A 25,120-nucleotide genomic window follows, 5' to 3' on the forward strand; every position below is an offset into this window, starting at 1 on the left:
GCAGACAGGCCGTGGCTCCAACCCGCTGGCAGAGCAGGCTCAGGTGAGGCCCGGCCCCGTCTAGGCTCGAACACGTTGTGCAGAAATTCCTCTGACAATGGAAACAGGTCTGCTTCCGGGCTGTGTGTGCAAAGTGGGGCCCACAGCCCGGCAGGCAGCTGGCTTCAGAGCCGCTTCGGGAAGGAGCGGTGCCCAGGGTTGGAATGGGCTGGCGCGCTGGCACCCAGCGGTACTGGTGCATCTTTCCAACTGTCCATCCAGGCAGGCAAGTTGCAGCAGGTTGGCCACATAGTAAAATCTGCCACGGATGTCCCCATGCCGGGCCCGTACCTGGGAGTCAAGGGGAGAAGATCCTGGCCACCGAGGCCTCAAGCTGGCAGGCTCCGGCTCTGCCGCAGCAGTGTCTCAGGAGCACAGGGGCACAGGGTGTGGTGGGGGTGTGATGGGGGTGGGGTGGCTGGCCACATCCCCATGGGCGGCCCTCATGGATAAGTGATTTTTAATATGTAAGGCCTTATGTGGAAGAGCCCTGGAGGCATAGTGGTTACACTTTCAGCTGCTAACAACCAGGTCAGCAGTTCAAAAACACCAGCCCATCTGCAGGAGAAAGACGAGGCTTTCTAGTCCCTTAAAAAGTTACAGTCTCAGAAAACCACTGGGGGGCCATTCTACCCTGTCCTGTAGGGCTGCCACGAGTCAGAATAGACTGGATGGCAGTCTGCTGTGCTATTGTGTTGGGGACCTAAAGTGTTCAAGGGATCCTTGTTGGTGTAGTTGTTTTGCGTTGGATTACGATCCACATGGTCAGCAGTTAGAAACCACTACCGGGGGAAAAACTGGGCTTTCTACTCCCTTAAACAATTATAGTCTGAGAAACCCACAGGGGGTCGCCTTGAGTCAGCATTGACTCACTGACAGTGAGATGTGTTAAAAGACTTCTCTACTGACCTTTGGGAGTATAGTAGCATTTTCAGACAGGGTTGACATCTTTTAGGCCTCTTTTATGTTCAGAAAAAGGCAAAAGGTCAAATCCAAGCTCTTACTCACTACACAAGCCGGACGGCTTCCCCTGTGTGCACACAGGCTAGTGTTCTATCCATAGGGACTTCCCGGGGCAGTGCTCCCTCCAATGGTCCTGGGAGGAGAGAGGCACGGCAGACTGGGCTCAAGTGGAGGCACATGTCCCATCCTTCCCTGTCCCTGTCTGTCTGTGTGTTGCTTGGCTCAGATTTCAGGTTCCAAGAGACTTATTCACCCAAATCGTTGCTCATTTGACATTGACACATTTGATATGAGCGGAGCAAGGAGCCTTGGAAGCCCTGGGCCAGCCTCCTGGATTCTACAAAGACAGAGAAGGACCCGCAGAGGGAAGGGGTTGTACCAGGGTCAATGGTCACAGTGAAAGCTTTCAAGCTCAGACTCTGTAACGCTGCCCTGTGCTCTTCCTGTGACTCAGTCACCGGTCTCTCTGACCCAGGAACGACATGTCCCACAGTCCCTTCCAGGTCCCACCGAGTCCCTCCCACCACGCCGGCTCTGCCAGGCCGGTCTGACCTTAGGGATGACGTATGTCCTGAATTCTGTGTCCTTGGTCACGGAGTGGGGCAGATTACAGGGAAGGAGGGTGATGAATCTTTGTATCTCGTGCAACACGGCCTCCGTGTAGGGCAGCTTCGTCCTGTCCATCGTGCAGGGGCTTTGCTTGTGGCCAATCACCCGGTCAATTTCTTCATGCACTTTGGCTGCAGGGATATGAATTGAAAATGCTGCTCAGGGGTCTGTTCCCTGGAGACCCAGAAAGGCTTTGCCCCGCCCCCAGAAAGGGGCCTGGAGAAGGGTCCCAAAGGCAGTTCCTAACCAGCACGCTGCCGTGCTGCTGAGGGAATCTTCACTGTCCAGCTGGCTGCTAACAGGAGCCGTGGTGGTGCAGTGGTTACATGCTAGGCTGCTACCCACAGGGCCAGCAGTTCGAAATCACCAGCCGCTCCGCGGGAGAAAGGTGGGGCTTTCTCCTCCTGTGAAGAGCTACAGGCTCAGGAATTCCCAGGGGCGGTCCGACCCTGCTCTAACGGGCCATTTTCAGGGGGCACCGACTCAATGGCAGTGAGTTTGGCTGTTTCTGGTTTGAGCATTTTTTGGTTTTAATAGGTTTGTTCTCGTGTACAGGTGAGCACCCAAGCGGGAGAGCTCTTGGCTTGTCCCCCAATTCTTGGCCAAGCCCCTGCAGAGAGACCATGTTGAACGCTCACTCTGGTGGAGTCCTCTCTCTGTCAGCGTACACTCTCTCCTACGTATTTCAGAGGGCTGGAAGGTCCTGTCATTTTTACGCACGACACACACTGGCTTCTGAGGGTCTGAGCTCTGAGAGTAATGTTGGAGAAAATCGAACGAACATAAATTCGAAAAGCTTTGGATTTCAAGGGCGATTGGCGCCAGAAATCGTGCTTGGGGAGCCAGATCCCTTGTCAAGGTGTGAAAACATGGGCCCGCAAGGTAAAATAACATGTTAAGAGCCACTGTCAGGTAGCGGCAGGCAGAAAATGAGAAGTGTCCTCATCTAATTCGGGCTCCTTCTCTGGCTTTGTGTCTCAAAATGAGGCATGGAATTCAGAAGACCCCTCCATTTGTAAGCTTCATTCAAAGTGTTGTGTGCTCAAGAGACTGCTTCATCTCATCAACGCCATCAGATGGGATTCTGATCTATAAAAGTAAACCCACAACGAACGGCCCATTGCTTGGTGTTCTACAGGCAGCAGATACCGGCCAGTGTCTCCCTCTCCTCCTCCAGGGCCCTGTCCCCATCTTTCCATGGCTCTTAGGGAGTTCGATGTACCTTCCACTGCTGGGTGTTTCATTAGCAGCAGGAGCCCGAATCTCAGGGTGCTACTCGTTGTCTCTGTTCCCGCCACAAACAAATTAGATCCACAAGCTGCCAAGTTCCTCAAGTTAAATTCAGATGCCGGATTGTCTTTCTCCTGAAAGTGGAAGAGTTCGTGGCCACATGAGTTCAAGAGACTGTGACTCCTTTACTTTGGACATGTCGTTGGGAAAGACCAATGCTGAGAAAGGACAGGCACGTCTGGTCAAGCAGGGGCTCAGCTAAGAGGGCAGAGATGAATTGACTCAACAGCCACAGGCACGGCTTCCCAAGCCTCGTGGTGATGGCCCAGAACCAGGCAATGCATTCTGTCAGACATCAGGCTGGCACGAGTCAGCGCCAACGTGGCCGTAACATTATTCATGAGGGCAGTGTCTGCTGTCGCTATGAGATACCAAAATATCCATCATTACCTACACGGTGTAACTATGCCCGCGTGCTGTACTTACACGGAATGACGGGTACGGTGCCTGGGCACGACAGCGCCGGGGGTACCTGCTCCATCTTGTTCAGGAAACAATCAATGTAGTCCCGAGGGTTGTTCGGATCCAGAGACTCCTGATGCTCCTTGACTTTCTCCAGGACGAAATCCCTCATGTCCTGAGTTCTTTTTATGAATGCTCTGTGCTCTCCAGGAAGATGTTTTATGAGTCTTGGCCAGAGATTATACAACTGAAAATGGGGAGAAACAAAGGGGATATGTGTGTACACACACACACAGAGGAAATACCGTTTGTGAAAGGAGACCAGCTTATGGAATGGAACGCCTAACCCTCTGAGCTATCTGATCATGAAGCATCCTTCCCCGCCTTTCATAAAGAAGAGGGAGTTCTGAGCCTCCCATTCAAGGAGCCGCCCTTCCCCATCTGCTGGCTCAGTTCAACTGTGCCTGACCACTGCGGACAATAGGAGGTTAGGGACCTTACAAGAAACTTGAGAGCAGAATGTTCTGCCTTCTTTTGTCTGAGTAAACCCATTGTGGGAAGCAGAGGGCAACGTGGCCTCGATGCTGGGCTAAGTGATCTGCAGTCCTCCATCCTGCCAAGATTGAGGGAAGGTGGCCTGCCCACGTTGGCACTTGCTCCCTGGAGTGGGTCAGCAGCTCCTCCCCCTCCTCCTGAAGGCATTCTGAGTCAGGAAGAGAACCCCAAGTGCAGAGACAGTCTCAGCCTCACCTGGATTGATCGAGAGTTGAGGCACCTGAAATTTTCATTTAGCAAATTCATCAGGTGCAGGAATCTCTCTCATCAGTGTACTGGAAACGCTCGTTGAAGAGGATGGAGCAGATCACATTACAAGGAGCACAGGAGAAGATGAAGGAGGGGTCAAAGGGCTGGGCTGGTGTAAGAGAAGAACAGCTCTCACATGGACAAAGGGCAACATCCTGCAGTGTCATCCCAAGCACAAGACCTCTTCTGCTCAGGTGAAGACACAGTCAGGGCGACGTACGATCACCCTGTTCCTAAGACTGACCGCAGTGCTCCAGGAACACGACGTGATGAGAAACAGTACCGGTTGCTGTCAAGTCGGTTCCGACTCACAGCGACTCCACGGGTGTCCGAGTAGGACTCTGATACATAGGGATTTTAATGGCTGACTTTAGGGAGAGGTTACCAGGCCTTTAGGCTGAGCACATTAACCATCTACACCAGCTAGGCCTCTCCAGTCTAATAAGAGCAACCGTCATATACATGCTGCATATTCTGTACAAGCAAAGCCACCAGCCTGCACCAGGGGAGAAAAATGGGGCTTTCTACTCTCGGAAAAACAGTGACAGTCTGCGACACCCACAGGGGCAGCTCTTCCCTGTCCTACGGAGGCGCTATGAGTGGTATGGAGGTGAAGGCGGGCAGCTTTGGAGGATTATGGATATGTTTTCTATCACTCATTCCTACTTCTGATGTCTGACTTGTAGCCGCATTTGTTAGGATGAGGAAAATGTCCTAGTGGAGCTAAGTTCCGTGTCTGTATGTCTGGACTCTTAGTGCTCAGGGCGCCCTGGGACACAGTGTTTAAAGCAGGAGGCTGCTAACCAAGAGGTGGGTAGTAAAGACACCCCCCAGCATCTCCATTAGAGGGAGCTGTGCAGTCTGCTTCCATCAAGAGTGACCGTCATGGAGAAGCTGTGGAACAGTGATGCTCTGTCCCTCAAGGTGGCTGTGCGGTGGAATGGCCTCTCCGAGGGTGTGGCTGGGTCTGGTTGGGTAAGAGCCCCTGTTGGGACATCAGCCAAGACACAAGGAAGCCAGGGTCCTGACTCACTATCCGCCCCACTCCTTTCTCTGCACTAACTCATCAGAGCAGATGCTGGGCTGGGACCCTCAGTGATGCCGCCGATTCTGACTCGGCCAGCATAGAACCGTGCCTGCGGGTCTCCAAGACTGCGGATCTTTCCTGTAATGGAAAGAGTCGGCTTTCTCCTGAGGAGCAGCTGGTAGTTTCAAACTGGTGACCTTGCTGCTTAGCACCTGTGGTATATATATGTAATCGTTTGTCAGTTGGAGGATTAAGAGTGTAGTGGTGGAGTCTAGTTTGTCAATCAGATCCTAACCAAGGAGGCTTCTGTGTGGGGGATGGCCTTCTCCTGAGTATTTTGGGAAGTCTGGTACTTCCTCCTGAGAGACAGGAAAGACTCTCTCTGGTCACACCCTGGGAGACATAGCAGCTCACAAGACACATAGACCCAGCATGGTGCAGCCCTGGGAATGGGAGCAGCCAAGCAGAGACCCCTGCCAGCACTGAGATGTCTCCAGTGCCACTGGATCCAAAGGCTTTCTACCCACCCTTAACACTCTCATACTTCAACTTTCTCTCCTTTTTATTATTAACAGATCATTTTAATGGGGGTTCTCACAGCTCTTATACCCATCCACACATCAATTGCGTCAAGCATATTTGTACGTGTTAATACCATCATTATTTTCTAAACATTTACTTTCTATTGCAGCCCTTCATATCAGCTCCTCATTCCCCCTCCTTTGTAAACACTCTCTTTACATTCTCTTTCATCCATTTAGTGGTCTTACCACACTTGCAAGGGAACCCTGCGGGTCTGCTTGCTTACGAGTTGGGCAGTTCAAAACGACCAGGTGCTCCTGTAAAGACTTAGAGACTCGGAATCCCAGCGAGGTAGTTCTACCCTCTCCTGTCGGGACCCAGGAGTCAGATGAAACTCCATAGCACTGAGTTTGGTTTCGGTTATTTCATCTCACCTGGAAAAGAGCCCCTGTGGTGTAGTGGCTTCCAAGCTGGGCTGCGAACCTCAGAGTGAGCAGTTTGAATCCAGCAGCCACTCCTCAGGAGAAAGATAGGCTTTCTGATTCCATCGAGATTGAGACTTGGAGACCCAGAGAGGCAGTTCTACCCTGCCGTAGGGGGTCTCGTTAGTCACGGAATCAGAATGCACTGGATGGCAGTGGGTTTGGGGTTGGGGATTGCACATGGAACTCCTTGCTCAAGGTCTGCCTTCCCTTGAGACAGTGGTCAGTCTTGCTCACTGCTGTCTTGGTCTCTTCACACGGGTTCCTTTCCTGGCACCCACCAGGAACCAACGAGGTATTCGTTGGATCTACTTGGATTTGATCTTCGCATGTTTCTTTATCCATTTAAAATGGTTTTAGGGTTTTTTGCGAGTCCCATATCTATCGCTGCATGAACTTCAAAGTTCTCTCTGGCTTCATACGTAACCCATAAATCTGGTTGTGTAACTTTGCTGGCACAGGGATGATCAGGACCCAAGTCACGAGGGTGAAGTCGAGAGAGTGGAAAGTCCAAAGGTTCAGGGTGCCGAGTTCAGGAACTTCATGGCTGAAAGACACTGTTTGTTCCCACGGCGCCCCAGCAGGAGAGGCCTCAGGACTGGAGGGTGTCATTTCCACAGTGCTCTACAGCAAACGGTTTAAATAAATAGTTTAAAAATAAACAAATAAATAAAGCAAACAATTGTCTCTAATGAGGACAGCCCCAGGGACTTTACCATTGGGCTCTGCTAAATTTATAATCCCAGACTTTGCTCGAGGGTGCGGCACGGAGAAATGGCACCAAGGGCAAGGCCTGGGAGTAGGACAGGCAAATAATGATGTGCTAATCAGACACCGTGTACCTGTGTGTGTGCGCACGTGTGCGTGAAGCTACAGCCTTTGGACTATGGTGATACCACCTAGTGGGTGGTTTAAAACAGCTCGCTTTACTCTCTCCTGCTTCTGGAAGTTCACCACGAGACCCCTCCACCATGGAGTCCACGCTGCCCCATAGAGGATGGAGAAGACCTGCTCCTCCGGGATTCACAGACATCTTGATGAGAGCAGGCTGCCTCCCCTTTCTGCTGAGGAGTGGCTCAGGGTTTGAACCTGTCATTCACGTGAGACCCCCAATACCACAGTGGGTGCCCACCCTCGGGCACTTCTCTGCAGGCAAGACTTTGAAAAGACTGTTCACTACGTCTGATGAAAAATGGGGCATAATCATTCATTGTTCATGCCAGTGAAAGATAAAAGCTACCGAAATATGCAAGTGTCCCGTCCCACGGGACATTCACCGTGGATCCTGGAGGAGAGAGTGGGAATTGGGGGGGGGGGGGTACAAGAGGCACAGAGAATGAGGACAAGACAATATCCTGATCAAGTCTTGTTTTAATGAACAAAGAGTCACAGCTTATAACGGCCAGCAAAGGGGGTAAGCCTCAGCCGCACATGCAAATTAGGCTACTTGGCAACAGGCCAAATTAGGCTACTTGTCAACAGACTCTTGACAGCGGTTTTGAACTGCCGACCTTGGGTTAGCAGATATAAGGAGACATCAAAAAGTTTGTGGGAAAGTGAATTAAAAGGTAATTTTTTTCACATTAAAAAAATGGGGTCAGTGTCATAAGTCTATTTACAATTTTAAAAAATTTTAATAAGTCATTTTACTGGGAGTTATTTCAGCTCTTATAACAACCCACACATCCACTGTATCAAGCACACTGGTACATGTGTTGCCATCATCATTTCCAAAACATTGTTTTCTACTTCAGCCTTTGGTATCAGCTCCTCTTTCTTCCCCTTCCTTCCCCACCCTCTCACCATCGGGAGCCATGGATAGTTTATAAATTATTTTTATTTTCATATTTTACACCATTCGTTGTCTCCCTTCACCCACGTTTGTTGTTCGTCCCCCTAGGGATTTGGAGGGGGAGGGAGGATTGTACGTCAGTCATTGCGATCGATTCCCCCTTCCTCCCTTTTTTACATTTTTGAGGCCCCTCTCCCTCATGTATATCTCAACATATGTCGACTTCAAAATAAGACTGAATGAAAAAAGTAAATGGCGTATTTATTTCTTTTTCTTCTGAAGGGGACTTTGGATGGTTAAATATGAAAAATGTCCTCTTTTTTGCTCCCTGGTCAACTTTTAAAGGGGCAAGCACATTGCTTTTTCACATTTTACCAATTTCTCATTGGGAGAGACTAGCACCAGTCAAAGAAACTCCATTTTGCCGACTACTGGATGATCTGCCCCCTCCGTGTTCCTTCTTGGCAGTCCCGCTGGTGATTGATTTTAGAATGTACTCTTCCGTTCCCAAGACCAGGACATTATAATCAAGCTCGTTATTTTTCTTTGTTCCTTTTGACGTTGTACTCCTAATGTTGTGATTCATTTTGCTATTATTATTGTTCTTTTTTGATGTTATAATCAATTCTGTACGCTGCAATGCTCACTTAAAGAATGGAAACGCTAATTTTGCCTTCTGCTATTGTCAGACCTGCTCGCTCTATCGAAAAGATTCTGGTAAATGGGTTTCTGCCTCCATAAGGCGGCTATTATCTCCACTCAGCACTGCATGCTGAAGAACCCCTTTAGATTCTTGCAGTCCGGTTAAGCAGACTCTTCTGAATTTCCCATATCAGAGCGGCTGCCATTTACTTGAACCCGCAACAATGCAGATTCCACAACAAAGGAAAACATCTAGCTAGAGCCTGCGAGTCCGGCGTCCATCCTGGCCTGCAGGCACGCTTGGCTTGGTCCAGGTTACATGTATTCTTTTTAATGAACTGCCAGCGAAGGTTGGAAGGTGATAGATAAATAGCTGGATTTGGAGATTCTCTTGACAAACTGGACTAAACTAGCTGAGTCATGTTTCGGCTTGGCAGCAGTTAGCAAGAAGTGAATCGCCTCTCCTTTTCAATCAGGGGGGGCGCCCTTATCAATGTCCCCAGTTCCATCACTCAATTATATTTCTCCCTTAGTAAAAATGCTAGAAGCCCATTGCATGGCTGTTGCCAGTGACGACTCGGGTTTTCAATAGCGGCGTGAACTGCTCCTTCCTCAAACCAGTGCAAGGGAACCCTTGGTGACATAGTGGGAATGACACTGGCCAGTGGGTTGCTAACCACAAAGCCAGCAGTTTGAACTCACCAGCCATTCGTGGGAGAAAGATGAAGCTTTTTACTCCCATACAGATTTAGTCTCAGAAACCGAGAGGTGTGAGTAGGGACAGTTCTACTTTGCCCTGTGGGGTCACTGGGAGTCAGAAGGGACTTGATGGAAGTGAGTGTGCAAACCAACAGATGAGGCTTGTGCGACCAGAGGACATTTCAGTGAAACCCGTCACCATCGCGCTGATTCAGACTGGTCGTGATCTATGAGTAGAGCCGCTCTGGTGGGTCCTTGCGTGGAAGCAGGTGTTCAACCTGTCTGTCTGTCAGGTGGCACCCGGGTGATGCCCCCTTCAGTCTGCAGAGGGCGTCACGGCCGAAGGCTGACAGGGCGGGGTTTTCTTATACATATAGGTCAGTTGTTTCCCTGGGCGCCTCAAGACCAGTGCCAACAGTGTTGGGTGAAGATCAGTTAGCTCAGAGCTGAGCTGTGTCCCTGTGTTCAGTCTTTTGGGTACACTTAAGAGTGGAATTGCTGGGTCATAATGGTGACCTGAGGTCATCAGTTTAAAACCACCTGCCGCTCCCCAGGAGAAAGATGGGGCTTTCTCGGAAACCCGCACACGCGGTTCTACCCTGTCCGACACAGGGTTTGCTTTGAGTCGGTATTGATTTGATGCCAGTTTTCCCTTTCCAGTTTATATGGGAATTCTAACATTTTGAGCAACTGCCACGCTGGTTTCTAGAAACACGTTAACATCTAGCAAATGCTTGTAAGTGAACAGTTTCGAATGACTTTCTCTGATCTCCACCAGCTACAGGCTTGGGTCCCAAAGGAATGTTGTGTAAAGGGGCTGCTTTCCCCCAACTCTAATGAGTACCTACCACTCCAGCGTCACTGTGAGCTTGTCCCTAGGTGAGAAAGCAGACCAGCCCGGATGAATTAATGAATCGTTCCTTCACATCTCCACCAGTTAAGAGCTCTTCCTCCACTTGGGGATTACTACCGCCTTCCTTCCTTTCGGGCCCGCAGTGAGTTCTGCCTTGGGCTGCTCCCGTAAATCGTCTGGGAAACCCAGAGGCAGCTCTACCCTTTCCTGTGAGGTTGCTACGAATCTGCATGGCCTCAATGGCAGTGTTTTTCTGTTTGTCTTCCTTGCTTGCTGTATTTCAGGGCTCAGGTCCAAGGGGCACGGTGCTCTCCTCTTCCCTCCTCTGCTGCTTGTCCCACAAAGAAGTAGAAGAGCATCCCCTGTACCATTCCATGAGTCAGGAAAGATTGGAAACCCCATTTTCAACGCTAAACCAAAATTATTCTGGGAAAAGTACATCAACTTCTAGTTGTTACGCACTATCAAATAAAATGGCCACTTAATTGAAATGGGCAAGACATTATTGTAGAAGTAGAGGCAAATTCAACACATGGCCACCCGCCCTACCGAAGAATGACATTGCCCGCCTGGTCCTGTGCCACCTTCGTATCATTGGTCTGCTCAAGCCCCTAGTTGCAGCCACTGTGCATCCGAATGCCTACTAACCACTGGGCTCATTGTCCACCCCACGCCCCCCCTCCCCGTACAAGATCCTGTTGTGATCTACAGGGTTTCCCTTAATGTTCAGAAGCAGTCCCAGGCTGGGTCCTCATCTGAATCTCGACTCGTCACTGAAACCTGGGTGAGTCTGTCAGTATCTCAAACATCAGCGGCGAAGCTTCCAGCATCACAGCAAGATGTGAGCACGGTGGTAGGGCCCACTGATGGAGGGTGCAGCAGCCAGCAGCAAGGACGGAGACGCAAACACCACCACCACCACCACACAGATCACTGATAGTAAAATAGTTTTATTTAGTTTCTTATTTTAAAAAAGGTAGCATTTCACATATAAATTTAGACTTCAAGATTACAGTGTGTATTTGCCATAAGGAACATCCCTGAAGGAGGGACAGGCCGTGCCCACTGCGTGAGCACAGGGAAGCACACTGGGAGGGGACTCTCTTTCTGCAAAACTTCACAACGGCATTTCCCTGCCCCTCACCTCTGACCCCAGGGTTTCTGGCTTGTGAGCAAACCCTCCTCTCACCACTCTGGGCGACAGCTGTTAGAGAGAGGAAAAGCACATCCACCAAGGACCCAGGCTTCCCCGCCAGCACCAGCATCATTGCTCTGCAGCAACAATAGGACAGTGAACGAGTGTGTATCGCTCCAAGGTTCTTTTAAGAAGGGCTGAAGAACACAACATTCACTCAGACAGAAATTTATGTAATTGAGAAAAATAGGGGAAAAAATCTCTCATTGACCAATGCCTCTGAAGCGTAAAGCCCAGCTATCAGGGCCCATTCAGGTCTGGGGTTTCCCTCCTCGTTGGCACAGCCCCCAGCGGTCAGCAGGTAGATGGGCTGGCATGCCGCGGGGCTTTCAGGCAGCAGTCCCCCAGCCAGGACTGCTGTCGGCTCCGCCAGGGCCACACATGTCTTCTTATTCTAACTATAGAGCCGCGGTCAGGAGAGTTCACCATCAGGGGAAAGGGTCCTGATAAACCAGCTCTCCTATAGCCACAAGCCTGCTCTGCTACCCGTTCAGGGAAAGTGCGTCCATGGAGCACCCAGGGAAGGCCAGAGTTGGGGAAACAACTTTGAGTTCAGCATCTGAGGGCCAGGCAGGAAGACGGAAATGACTAAGGGAGGCTGCTTCCTATAGAGCCTTCTTCTCATCCTAATGCAGAACAGGAAGAACGACAATCAGTGTGCTGTCAGCACAGCAGCATGGGGAACCTGGCCTTCAGGCAGAAGTGCTGGGGCAAGCGAGGGTACCCCAAATCCAGTTTTCAAAATAAGCATTTCCTGCAGTTTTGATACAATACTGTGCAGTGAGTGGCGAGGAATCGGACACTGCCCCTATGTCTGGGGAAAGCCAGAGATGAGAGGTGTCTCGGAAGGAGCTGTCTGTGGCTCAAAACCGGGCAGCCCTGGACAGTGTGGGGCCAAAGCCATGGGTCAGAGCAAGAGGCTTTGGCCTGCCCAGTGCTTCCAATCAAGCCCTCCTGAGCCTACAGACGCAGGAAACTTGTGGTTAGCAATCTCTACAAACTAACTCTGGTTGGGTGGCAAGGTACGTGGCCCCGCAGGCCACCAACCTGACTGCAGAAAGGTGCAAATCGTTGTCAAGTAAATGGTCGCTCAGTGGAAGCTCATTTCCGGGGCAAGCTCACGCCTAGAAAATGGGCGGCCCAGGAGCCCAGGGTGTCCGCGCTCTCCTTTATCCTTACCACAGTCTGGCAGGCCAGCTCTCGACTTGCTGAGCACACCGTTCCGTTCCCCAAGGGCCAATGTAAACATTATTCAATAGACCTCAGCGTAGAAGAACACAATTTGTTAGCTATTTAGTACTTAACATTCCAGTGCAGGCAGTATCTTAGCGTCGGGCACTCCCTCACTGACGAGTACCGTTTGGGAAAGAAATAGGTAAAGGATACTTGACAAACTGCAGCTGAGAAGAGCACGAGTGCCCGCCAGCTAGCTGCACGCCGCCATCAGCCGAGATGCCCGATTACCACAGAAGAGGCGGCAGAACGGCACACAAGTTCTCTGTAAACCTGAAGAGTCGGTACAGCCATTGTTCCCACCTCACCCCTTGGGCCCTGTCTTGGGAGGGGAGAACGTTTCCACCTCTTGCATCAACCTGTGCTCTTGGTGCTTGGGATGGGGCTCTTTCCCGAGGGGTCCAGGGCCTCCTGAGAGAGGCGAGCGCGGTCTCTTTCAGTGCCGACCTCGGAGCCTTTCAGCACGCAGGAGTCCACGAGCATGCTAGGGATGCTGCTGCCAAAGTAGATCTTACTGTTCGAAGCGATGGCCTGGTACTTTTTGAGCTCCAGGTACTCCGGGGTCAATTTGTGCTGTGTGGGGGCAGACAGGCGCACAGGCGTCAGGACACTGCAGTGCAACGGCCACCGCTCGAGTTCCCTCCATCCTATCTCCTCTCCTTTCCGCTCTCTCTCTGGAGAGTGCCGCTGACAGTAACAAGGACGCTCCCTTAGTGCCAGTCATGTCTTAACCACAGACAATAAAGACTAAAGGAGTTCCAGACAACTAATGATGACGACGACTAACATTTCTGCGGGGCATTTGAGCCTAGACACCACTATTTCATCTAGTAGAATCCAGCCTGGAGTTGGAGCGGGAGCTCGGATTGAGAGAAAGACAAATAGGTCACCTAGGCGAGAGAACGCCAAAGGTAGGGGCTGTGATGGATTAAAAAAACAAAAAATCCAAACCAAACCCATTGCTGCCCAGTTGGTTCCAACTCAAAGGGGCCCACCCAGGGTTCCCACAGCTGTCAGTCTTGCCGGGCAGAGATGGCCTGAGCGGCTTACTTTTGGTGGAGCAGCTGGTGGGTTTTGGGCCAAGTGTGTGGTCAGCAGCTTAATGCTCATTGGACAGCACATGCCCAGGCTCTGTAGTGTTATTCTAGAGTAATCAAAATCAATGCCCACCCCCTTACGTTTCTCTCAAAGTCTAGTAGTTTCCAACTACCTTTCACCATGAGCAACCCAATGAATGAGCTTTGAGTTCCCTGGGCTCATATAAAGAGCCGCCTTGTTCTGCCTTTCCTGACCTGATTCGAAACCTGTAAAAAGTCTCAGGCCATCAACCACCTGGTCTGGCCTCCTAGCTGTCCTCGGCAGCTGCCTGTCCCCCCTGTGAGCCACAGGCCATGTCAGCCGCCTTCCTTCAGGGCCCCCTCTCTCCCTTATTTCCGTGTCCACTTTGAAGCCTGGTGCCAAGAGAAAGCCACCCACACCTCCAATAATGGCCCCTTTTCAATGTTTCCTGGGATAGAGACCCAACCCCCAGAAGGCCCTCAGGACCTCACCTAGCGATGCCCTCTCCCCCGAAGGCCAGGGCTGTCTGCTACGCAAATGATCATTCCACAGTTCCAAAGACCTATTTTCTGTACCCCAACATCTGCGATGCCTGGGATCTCTACCCCTCCTCCTTCCAGGTGAATTCAGACCCTGTCAAAACACTGTCACCAAATCTAGTCACTGCACATAGCTTCCAGGTACTTTTTAATACAGGCTGATACAGGTACTTTTAAAGATAGGCCGTTAACTGAGTGGCCCTCTTCGCAGTGGTGGAGAGCTGACTTCAACGGCAGGGTACAGAAGCCTGTGCACGGCAAGCTCCTCCCATTATCGATTTAGACCGCTAGTTTATAAATGCAATGTTCCCGCCTTGCCTCCATCTTGACCAAACTCCATTGTTCCAAGATGCTAAGTGTATTTCTAGCCATTTTGAAAGTAGACACATCTCAGTCTGTCTATCAAGTCTAATCACTTCTCCTAGATCTGGACCATGCTGTTCTTTCACAATAGAAAGCGTGTTAAAAGGAGAAGAAGAAAAAGTGTGTCAGCCCTGCCTTACTTTCTCTCGTAAGTCCTCGACCTCTGTTGTACACATCAGTTCTCTGTTCCAATCTACTCTGGAAATAACCAGCCTCTAAAGCTTGCTCATACCCTCCCCTTCTCAGGATACAGTAGGGGTTTTCCTAGCTGAGTCTTAGTTCACTGACTCCTGTCACGAGATCTATCTTCTCTAGAGAGCCTACCCTACTACTTGAGTGCACACTGTGCCCAGCCCAGGCCTAACTCCTTCCTCACGTTCCCACACTTGCCATGGCTCATGCCCAAGGCTGCTTACATCATTGGCTATAAACGTGCAGTTCTCCACTGCGGCCATTTACAAATGTGCCTGTGAAGGGGATGGGATTTTGTGGCTGAAACAATAGGCGAGCACTACTCAAATTTAGTGGGCAAGAACCAGGGCATGGTGCCAGATACGCCCCCCCCCCCCCCAACGCAGGAGACCACCTCCAACACTAAAACAGCACCTCGCCCCGAAATTCCAAGAACATCTCTGCAAAAACACGTATTCTAAACCAACTTAACACCGACCACAACAGAGCTCTCTGACCTGGGAAGTGCGTCTAGTCATTTTAGGTGAAGACCCTCAAGTTCCCGGATACTGAGCTTTCATGCAGCACTAGGAGTGAGTGAGGTCTATCTATCCTATCTATCCATTTGCCTTCGTTCTAGGTCTCCCACTTGACCGTATCAGAGCAGCACGCTCCCCAGAGACAGCCCTCTCCTTCTCCCTAAGCTGTAAAGCAGCCCGGAGAACCAGTCACCTTGTTGGAGGTGGCATATTTGTGTGCAGCATAAAACTCCGCATCTGCTTTCGCCTTCTCTCGAGCCAAGAACGCAGCATCTAGTGAGCAAAACAGAGGCAGGGCGTTTAGAAGAAAGCCATTTAGTGGTCAACCCATTCAGTCAGCGGGCTAAGAGTTCAGGCTCTAGCTTAGATAAAGGTCCCTTTCTCCACTGCCTGGTAAGCTGACTGCTTCCCTGGCTTCGTAAATTTACAACAAAATGAACACCTCCCAAAGCCCAGTCTTGAGCGCCTTCTCAAAGGGGGTTCTTCTGTCACTGTAGAAGCAACTCTCAGCTCATCTGAGCCATTTCACTTCCCCCCAGAGTTACTGTTTCCTCCTTCTCTTCCCCCCCCCCCCATGCAAGCTCTACACGGCAGTAAGGAAGCTGAGACAGGCTGAGTGCAGACTCGGGAGAGGAGAGCACTTGGAAGCAGCAGCACGTATGCATAGGGCTTGGGGCTGGTCTTCAAGGCAGCCTGTGAGCTGAAGACACGCTCCTCTTCATCTCACTCTAAGAAATCACGGAGTTGGACACCCTCCGTGAAAACCTGGCCTTCTACCTCTCCCCTCCCCCCACGTCCTTGTTCGCTGCTGTTGTGGAAACTGGTGGTGACTTTATTATCTGGTGTAGTCTTTATGATACACACATTCCTACACTGCCTGGAATCAACAAACATTAACAAGCCCTGATTTCATGAAAGACACTAAAAGGCCAAGTTATCCACAAACCCAAACCAAGTGATACAGATTGAATGGCACTGTACGTTTCGGTTTAGATACCATCAAGCCTGATTATTCTTGGCTTGAAACACACACACACACACACACACACACACACACACACACGCACACACGCTCCCCACTCTCCCCGACGTACCTTCAATTTCAGAAATGCGCTTTTCAGTTTCCTTCTCCATCACCTTCTGCTGAAATTGAATTTTTGCCACCTGGGCAATCTTCTCGGCTTCTATCCTCATACAACACAAAATGACACATTCAATGACATTTCTCTCACTCCTCGGCACACAGAGTCAACAGCCTATGTCTAGCATTTGGCTACAAAAGATTCCACAGGCTACTTGTCCCATGAAGTTTTATCTCACCAGATTGTGAGACTCTCTGAGGAAAATAGGGCATTCACGGTCCAGTTCACTGTTTTACAGGGACGACGCCAGTTTTGTGTGAAGAGGAATGATTTATTATTCCTCTCCTTCTCGGGGCAATACAGCAATGGTCCACAAGCTCATGGGGGCGGGGCGGTGGAGGCGTTACTTTATGCACGGACCACAGAACAAAGGCAGAGCAGTGTAAATGCCTGGCAGCAGCCGCCAGCTATATGCCGTGACAGGAGACAGCAAGAATAAGGGCAGACTAACTCCGGAAGGCCTTCGGAAAGAAAAAGGAAATAATGGGCACAGCCTGGAAGACAAGCCAAAAAGCACAAACTACGAGAAGGCATGAATGAGGCAAGCCACAGGGAAAGGAGAGGTGTGATGAGACGTCAGGTAACATGGCAGCAGCAAGGATTGACCGGCGGGCTGCAGGACTCCTGTCTTGCCCGACAGGCTGAGGAGCTGAGTTTAAAATAGCCGCATCAACTGTTGACTTCGCATCAGTGGAGGGACATGATAAAAATACCACTGGCACAATACAAGGCCTCTGCTTGCAGCAGAAGGTGCAACAGACAGTGCAGTCCCCTAGGACGATGCGAACCGTGCCAGGAGTGAATGCACGTGAATGAATGTGAGAGCGCTGCCGCAGGCAACACAGGCAAGGGCGACGGAATCCCTGGGGGACTCCTAGCTTCACCAAAGGCCCCAGAGCCCGGTTAGAAAGACTCTATCCTTTAAGCGCAATCATTGCAACACTTAACTCACAGTCTCAACTCCTGTTTTTTCTACCAACGGTTGAGGACTGGGCAACGTCTAGCTCAGGTCCATGAGGAAAGCGCTTGGCAAGAAGACAGGCTCGAAGGGGGCTCTGAGGAGTTTTTCTTTTCACAACAGTGCAGGGGCACTCGCGTCTTTCCCCATGAGAATAAGGTGTCACCCTAACTCCAAATGCCTCCACCCATGGCAGTGGGGGTGGTTTGGGGTTTTATACTTGGCTGGAATATCAGAAAGTCAAGATGAAACCCTAATAAAGGGTGAAGAATCTGCAGTCTGCAGCAAAAGGATGCAGAGAACGTTGCCGTAAGACCGGAGAACCCCTGGGGTGGCTCTAATCAGTGCTGCTCTGTGACACGTGGGCATAGACCACCCGAGAGCACGGCCAGGACGCTAGTTCCAGAAATACAGTGCGGCCACTAGATTAGCAAGAGCTCCCTTCAGCTACCACCAACTCCTTAACATGTCAATACACACATATATATAACAACTTTGGTTTTTGAAAAATGAGTAACAAAGAATGAGTGCGTAAAAAAAAAAAGAAAAAAGAATGAGCGTGTGTCAAGTGACAGATGACAAGGGAGAGCTGCGAGCCTGCACAGGACCTGGGCTACTGCCTATGCCGGGGGCCAGGAGCTGAAGCCTCAGGATGGCGGAATGGAGATTCCTGCACAAAGCCGAGATCGCCGAAGGGTTATCACCCCTGTGAACGTGGGGCTCGGTGCCTATCCACCAGCCCGCAGGAGGTGCCTAGACACAGCACAGTGAAACCGAACAGCACCCAAAATGGAGAGGAAACCCTAAAAGCAAAGGGAGATGGTTCAAAAAGGAGAAATTAGACTTTATGACAGCTTCTTCCTAAATAACTACAGGAAAGCAGGCAAAAATAAATAACACTGTTAAAGTGACCCGGGGCGAGGGGATTCGTATGCTTTAGGACTGTAAGCTACACTACACTCAAGAAGGAGGGAGACTATAAAAAGCCATCTGGAGACCAAGAAAGAACTGAAGACATTCTCCCACTCCTTAACATTCATTGGAAAAGCTAGTGAAAAAAGATTTTTAAAGCTATTTAAAAAACCCCAACACTCGATATGTAAATAAAGAGAGATATTTACTGTAAAGTCAATGATGAGGAATAACATCAATATGAAACTAAAAATCATAGGCAACAATAATGTGTAAGCTTAGAGACACATTCTAACATACTGCACAAGAAGAAGATGGCGAGAGAGAATGATTAACCTTAGATGTTATTAACTCAGGTATGCTTGTTAATATATTACAGGTAATGAACAGTTACACATTTGAGAAGCATAATACAAAATCTCCAACCCAGTAAAAACAAGAATAAAGATAATCCAATTATTTTTCCAGTAGTCAACCAGTGGGGAAGGTACCCTAATCACCTAATGGGAGGTAAATAGCACAGAATTAAATGACACCAATTCAAGCATGGCCAGTAATCACAATAAATATCAAAAGACGAGTCAACTCACTAGTTAAAAGACAGAATCTTACATTGGATAACAAAATCCAGCTATACGCTGTTGACAAGACCCACACCTGAAACCTAATGATACAGACAAGCTGAAAGTAAAAGGATGCGAAAAGATATACCAGGAAGTTAACCAAATGAAACCTGGCCTATCTGTATAATCATTGGACAAAACAGACCGTAAGCCAGAAAACAGGCTTAGGGATAAAGAGGGCTAAATTATGTAACAGGAGCAATTCTCCAGGGAAAGGTAACCATTTGGAACCTGATGCTCTTTAGGAGATAACTCCAAAATATCTAAGGAACACAAACCAACAAACAGTAGTCAACAAACCCATGATCATCACAGAGGATCTCCACGTACCTCTCTCCTAGGGCCCTCTAGCTCAAGAAGGCAACATTGAAAAGAGAACAGACGGAAACAACACAACCGAGAAGCCTGACCAAATGGACAGAACCACCTCCCTCCAGCAAATGGAGAGCACACATCCAATCTGGTCCAGTACACGAAGAACACGAATGACAAGTGGCCATGTGGATTAGGGTCACAAAGCAACTCTCTCTCAGTCCTTCAGAAGCCACCTAACACATCACATTCGATGACCACACAATACAACTGGAAGTCAACAGTAAACAGGCAGCTCCTCAAAATCCATTCCATCCGAAATTTAAAAATACACGACTGATCATTTACAGACTGAGGGAAAAAAATCATAATGAAAAACATTTTTAAACGAATGAACGCTGAGCACCAAAAAAGAGCAACCTACATTTTCAAACTTAAGAGATATAGCAAATTCTGTACTTAGAAGAAATGAGTTCCATGTCTAACTCAGCAGTGAGCAAAGAACTCAAGAAAAGCAGACTGAAGCACACAATCCAGAGGAGCAGCAACGATAACCTGAAGAGAAACCTCCACCAGACAAACCAAAACAAACACCAGTTTCTGAGCAGACACATAAAATAAGACGGACTTCTACAAAATTAACACAATAAAGAGAAGTCGTACATGGATAATATTAGAAATAAAAAGGGTCACTTAGAAATGGTAGAATATGTTAATAATCACAAGATTATACATAAAATTTTGCCTCCAAATTAGAAATATCAGAAAATGATCAATCTTCTAGAAAAATACAAGGAGGTTTTCAAAACTTCGTGGGGGAAATTCTATTAGCTTTTTATTCCCTTTTGTTCTGAACTTTTTAAAGCTCACTCGTATGATTACTAAAAGGGACTCACAAAAATATACCGAGAGGCACTTTAAAACACAGACACACATTAAAGAAATCAAACTAGACGAGATGTTATCGCAAAACCACCCCACAAAACCTCGCTCTCATTTATAAACATATAAACGATATTTCATGAACATAAACGTAAAATTCTAACCACACAGAGAAATGAATTAGGAAGAACTCACTATATCATGACCAACTGGGTTTTATCCCAGATGAGAAAAGATGATTTAATTGTAGAAACTGTATTAACATAGATTTTGAATAGTTAAAAAAGAAAATTCATATGGTCATCTCAACAGATGCTGAAAAATGTTCTCTTGTCAAGCTGAAAGTAGAAGGAAATTTCATTAGCCCAATAAAAGTTAACTACAGCAAACATGATGGGGATTATTCCCTTTAAAGTAAAAACCAAGCCCACCTATTACCAGAAATTGTTTTTTCTTTCTCAATACTGTATTGAAAACTGTATAGCCTGAGCAGTAAGGTAAGAAGAAATGAAAGACAGTTACAAAGAACGAAATGGAGCTGTCCTTATCTAAAGACAACCTGCTTACCCCACATGGGAAATCTAAATAGTCTAATACAGATAAAAGCATTCTTGGTATACACAGAAAATGTACAGTTTCTTACACAAACGCTACAACCAATTAGAAAATGTGTGTGTGTGTGTGGGTGGGGGGCTTTGTCTTTGCGTTTTAGGCAATTTACTTTTTTTTTTAATTAAAAGATCATTTTATTGGGGGCTCTTAGAGCTCTTATAACAATCCATACATCAATTGTATAAAGCATATTTGTACATATGTTGCCATCATTTAGGAAAAAAATTTATAAATAAGATACTTATATTAAAAAGATACTATTCTAACAGCAAAAAAGTTAAAGGATACATATATATATATATATATATATATATATATATATATATATATAGAGAGAGAGAGAGAGAGAGAGAGAGAGAGAGAGAGAAAGAGAGAGTAAGTATCAACAGAAATGTGCAAGAAATGTAAGAAGCCAATTGTCAAGCTTTGGGGGGGAAGACATTTCTCATAAATGGAGAAACAGAATTAAAAGATCAAATAGCAAAATGATAGTCTCTCCAATTTAGAACATATCCAATTAAAATTCCAATACAATATTTTAGTCAACTGGAAGAGTTCATTCTAAGATTTATATGGAAGAGTAAAGGAACCCCCCAATTAATGTAATGCTAGAAATAGTAGTTAATAGGTACCAGGAATAATTACGGAGAAACTCGTTCTTCCAAGAGATAGCAACACAACATAAAAGCCAAGGCAATTAAAACAAGACAGGACTATTTTAAAACCTAAAATATAAACTAACTACCATGGAGCTGATGCAGGCTCATCACAACCCTACCGGACCAGGTAGAACTACTCTTGTTGAGTTTTCAAGACTAACATTGTAAGGGAGTTAGAAGGCCATGTCTGGCTGGTGGTTTCAAACTGCTAATTTTGCGGCTAGCAGCCCAAAGTGTAACCAAACAAGGGAGCGTTATGGAACAGACCCTCCAGAATGACCCGAGCAACCAATCAGACACTGCACCACGGGACGTGGCAGACGTGGCATACGCAGTAGGTCCACGAGATCATGAACTATTCCAGAAACGGGCTGGGGACATAAGCTTGCCATTCAGAAAAAATAAAACAGAATCCTTTATTTCACTCTGGACATTAAATATGAAAAGCAAAATTTTAAAACTTTCTTAAATAAGATAGCTAAACAAACCATAAAGGAAAAGACTGATGAAACGGACTCATCAAAATATGCATGTTAAAGATACCATCAAGGTCAAAGACAAGCCCAAAACTGGGAAAAGATACCTGCAATGTATAAATCTGGGAAAGGATCAGTATCCAGAAGATAAAAAGAATTACACATCCATTTTAAGAAGAAAAAGCAATACAGCTATGGGCTCAGGACATGACGAGGCAGTTGGTACATACAAAAAAAGAAAACCCGAGTGGCCAACAAACGAAATCTAATTTTGCTAGTAATCAGAGATGAACGCAAACTGAAGTCATGACACTGTTCCCACTAGCATCACACCGGCACATGTTTAAAAGTCTGATAACTCCAAAGGCTGCTGTGGCAGCAAAACTCAAATATGGCAGCAGGAAAATGGGCACTCACGCGGCCGACACACCCCCTTACCGCCGCCTCCCAGCAATCGCAGCGCACAGAGCCAAGTGCCCCTGTGGGCATCCCTAACTCCTGACGGAGTGGAAAGCCTCGTCTTTCTTCCAAAGAGACGGTAACAAAGGGTTGCTTCACTTTGGAGGGCAATTCGGCAACATGTTGTAAATCCAACCAAATGAACTGGCAGCAAGCCTGTCACAAGTTCACACACGCAGCAGCCGTCTCCCCAGGTACAACGAGGTATGTGCCAACAGCAAGGATGCATACTACAAGTTTGAGGTTTGACCAAAAAAAAAAAAAGTCCCTATTTTTAATCTGTATGAACAAAAATCCTACAGTAGAGAGAGAGTTGAAAGCTGCCGGTCAGCCCTGCCCGCTCTCCTCCGAGTCCTTGAAAGAGACAAGGCAGTCGACTAGCAGCAGCGAGCCGGTGCACTTCATTCAGCGTCGGCAGCACTGCCCGTTTAAAGTGGCAGGGCATCTGAGGGGACAACGGAGCTTCCAGAATTCACCACTAAACATGATGCGATTCCATTTCAAGTCCCACCAATACGCATCAAGACGCAAATAAAAGAAAAAAAAAGGCAGGGAAAACTAACACATGTACCTAGAGACATCCATTTCAGAAAGAAATCCAAGTACCTATAATGGCCTTTTTCCTCTCTGTCTCGGCTTCTTTCTCCACAACTTTTTGTTTCTGTACAGCAATAAGAAGTTTTGTTTTCTCAGCCTCCCTGTGGAGAAAAACATTATCAAAATTAGGAAAGATTCTTATCTGTAGTCACAAACAGTGGGTCAAAAGACCCATTCCACATCAAGAACTGTAGGGTAGGCAAAGACGGGCACTACCTTATTTTACGCAGGCTAAAAGATTTGGCTCAAATAATTTCTTTTTGTCCAAAGTGATCCAGAGCTAACAGTATAATTTAGTCCATTTGTGTCTCACTCCAATCTCCTCTAACAGTCCACGGGAGAGGGTATCAACTCCGCCTTTGCCGTCAGGCCTCCCGCGGGCACAGAGGCCCCAGCCTGTGGGCAGCTGTAGTTTCTCATAGCTGTGGTCTGGGATGCAGACGAAATTGCTTCTCAGACATGGCCCGAGTCAGGCGGAGACTTTGTGCAGTGGCCCTATTTATGGTGTAGGAGAAAGAGTTTGGCGGCAGTGAACTTTGGACTCAACGTAAGGGAGAATTTCCTAAGAACTCGAGCTTTCTAATAATGGACATGGCTCACCATGTCTAGCCCCGGCAAGCGAGGGCCAGGAGCTACATGGCAACAGCGGTATCCGATGAGACGGCTGTGAGCGGGGTGCTTAGCATGAATGATTCCAAGGTGGCTCTCAATTTTGGAATTCCAGCAGCCTGTACAATAGTTCTGAAAATCTGATCATAAAAATCTGAAAAGTAACTCCGGTAGTTTCCCCAAACTCTCCCCCTTTCGCTATACCGACCCCGTTAACACACACTGCCACTGTGGACACTAGGGGCTGAGGACATGGAGCACACAGCATTGGTCTTTCAGTCACCAGAAGCTACCACACTTAAAGAAATCTTGAGCCCTCAATTTCTTTCTCAATAAATGGACCAGACTCACGATCTACCCAGGCTGCTATGGCCATTCTATGCTTTAGAGTTTTAAAAGATTTCCTCTTCACCAACGAAAAAGGAAATGCGACTCCACAGGACAGAAGATACATATCTGGCTGCCAGAAGGACTGGGAAACCTATCATCCCACCAGGTGGTGTTCAAGGTTCTTCTTGGAGCCCCCCCACTCCAACCCCCCCCCCCACGCTAGACATCTGGTGCATGCCTGACTTTCAGTTATTTCCCCGACACCTCTTAGCTAACACACAAGCCAGATTTCCTACACACTCTTGCTTATTCTGTTCCGTATATGTCTTAAGAGAATTACACTGTCATGTCAACTATAATACGTAGTCTCCTATAAAAGAGGCAGACCCTTTAAAGTACTTAGAAATAAATCTGACGTCAAGCAGATCACGCATTCCCAGCAAGCCCAGGACAACTGAAAGAGAAGATTACTAGGAATCGAGTAAGGCCAGGCTTTGCCAGAAACAAATGATAAGGATCCTGGTCTAATTTCAGACATGCAATTACACATAATGGGCACCCAAACGTGAGACCAATAATGTGCCTAGTCTCCCCACTGCGGCACAGTACCAAAATATAGGCACGGAGCCGCTGTCAACGGAACTCATTTTCTCCTCTATCCACATTTTACTCAAGGCACTATTTGCATCCAAAACCTAACCTCTTGGGCTTCCAGCAACAAGTTATAGGGTAAATTGCATCCTGAGCCACTCAACTGCCCTGAAATGTCAGCATAAAAGGAAAATTTGCCAGGTGACAAATGGGAATGAGAACACGAGATCTGGCAACGCTGCTAGACGAAAAGTATGGTAGATAGAGCCCACCCCAGAGGGCAGCCCACTTACAAGTCTCCCCTAGGCTGGTGTACTGGTGTGTAGCCAGCCCTAAATGAAAAGATTAGGGAATCCCATGCATATTACTCACATTAACTCAAAATTTCTTCGTATGGCTTCTGGGATTTTGGGTTTTGTGACACGTACAGCCTAAAAAATAAAAAGGGAAAAGGCCAGCGTACATTTGGAAAGAAAAAAGAAGAAGAAGAAGAAGAAAGAAATCTTCGAACTAAGTGTTCCGCAGAAGAGCTGAGACGATGCCGATGAAACAACGATGCTCCAGCTGCCTGCTTCCTACCCAGAGCGGACATCCCACCGTACAGACTTTCCCGCCGTCACGCAAGACGCCAAGATCGGCTGCAGCTGGTTCCTCAGGATGACTGGGAAAGTCACTCTAAGCCACAGGGACACGCATGCCCTGAGCACAGGGTTCCCCAAACAAGCGCTTCACAAA

At 48.0% G+C, this 25,120-nt stretch overlaps 1 protein-coding gene and 1 pseudogene across 1 annotated transcript in view; both read right to left on the bottom strand.

Moving 5' to 3' along the window:
• Nucleotides 1–368: 368 nt before the first annotated feature.
• LOC142428654 (cytochrome P450 2C23-like) lies at nucleotides 369–7,954 on the bottom strand (annotated as a pseudogene).
• A 3,107-nt stretch (nucleotides 7,955–11,061) lies between these two features.
• The window catches only part of ERLIN1 (ER lipid raft associated 1), a 32,909-nt gene continuing 18,850 nt past the window's right edge, over nucleotides 11,062–25,120 (bottom strand). The window contains exons 8-12 of the mRNA XM_075533558.1: nucleotides 24,758–24,816; nucleotides 22,865–22,956; nucleotides 16,318–16,407; nucleotides 15,417–15,496; nucleotides 11,062–13,125 (exon numbers count right to left, since the gene is read on the bottom strand). Of these exons, the coding sequence (XP_075389673.1) occupies nucleotides 12,907–13,125; nucleotides 15,417–15,496; nucleotides 16,318–16,407; nucleotides 22,865–22,956; nucleotides 24,758–24,816 (540 nt within the window). The 3' untranslated portion in view covers nucleotides 11,062–12,906. The remainder of the gene's footprint in view (nucleotides 13,126–15,416; nucleotides 15,497–16,317; nucleotides 16,408–22,864; nucleotides 22,957–24,757; nucleotides 24,817–25,120) is intronic.

This window comes from Tenrec ecaudatus, chromosome 16, assembly GCF_050624435.1.
Source record: "Tenrec ecaudatus isolate mTenEca1 chromosome 16, mTenEca1.hap1, whole genome shotgun sequence".
Classification (NCBI taxonomy): domain Eukaryota; kingdom Metazoa; phylum Chordata; class Mammalia; order Afrosoricida; family Tenrecidae; genus Tenrec; species Tenrec ecaudatus.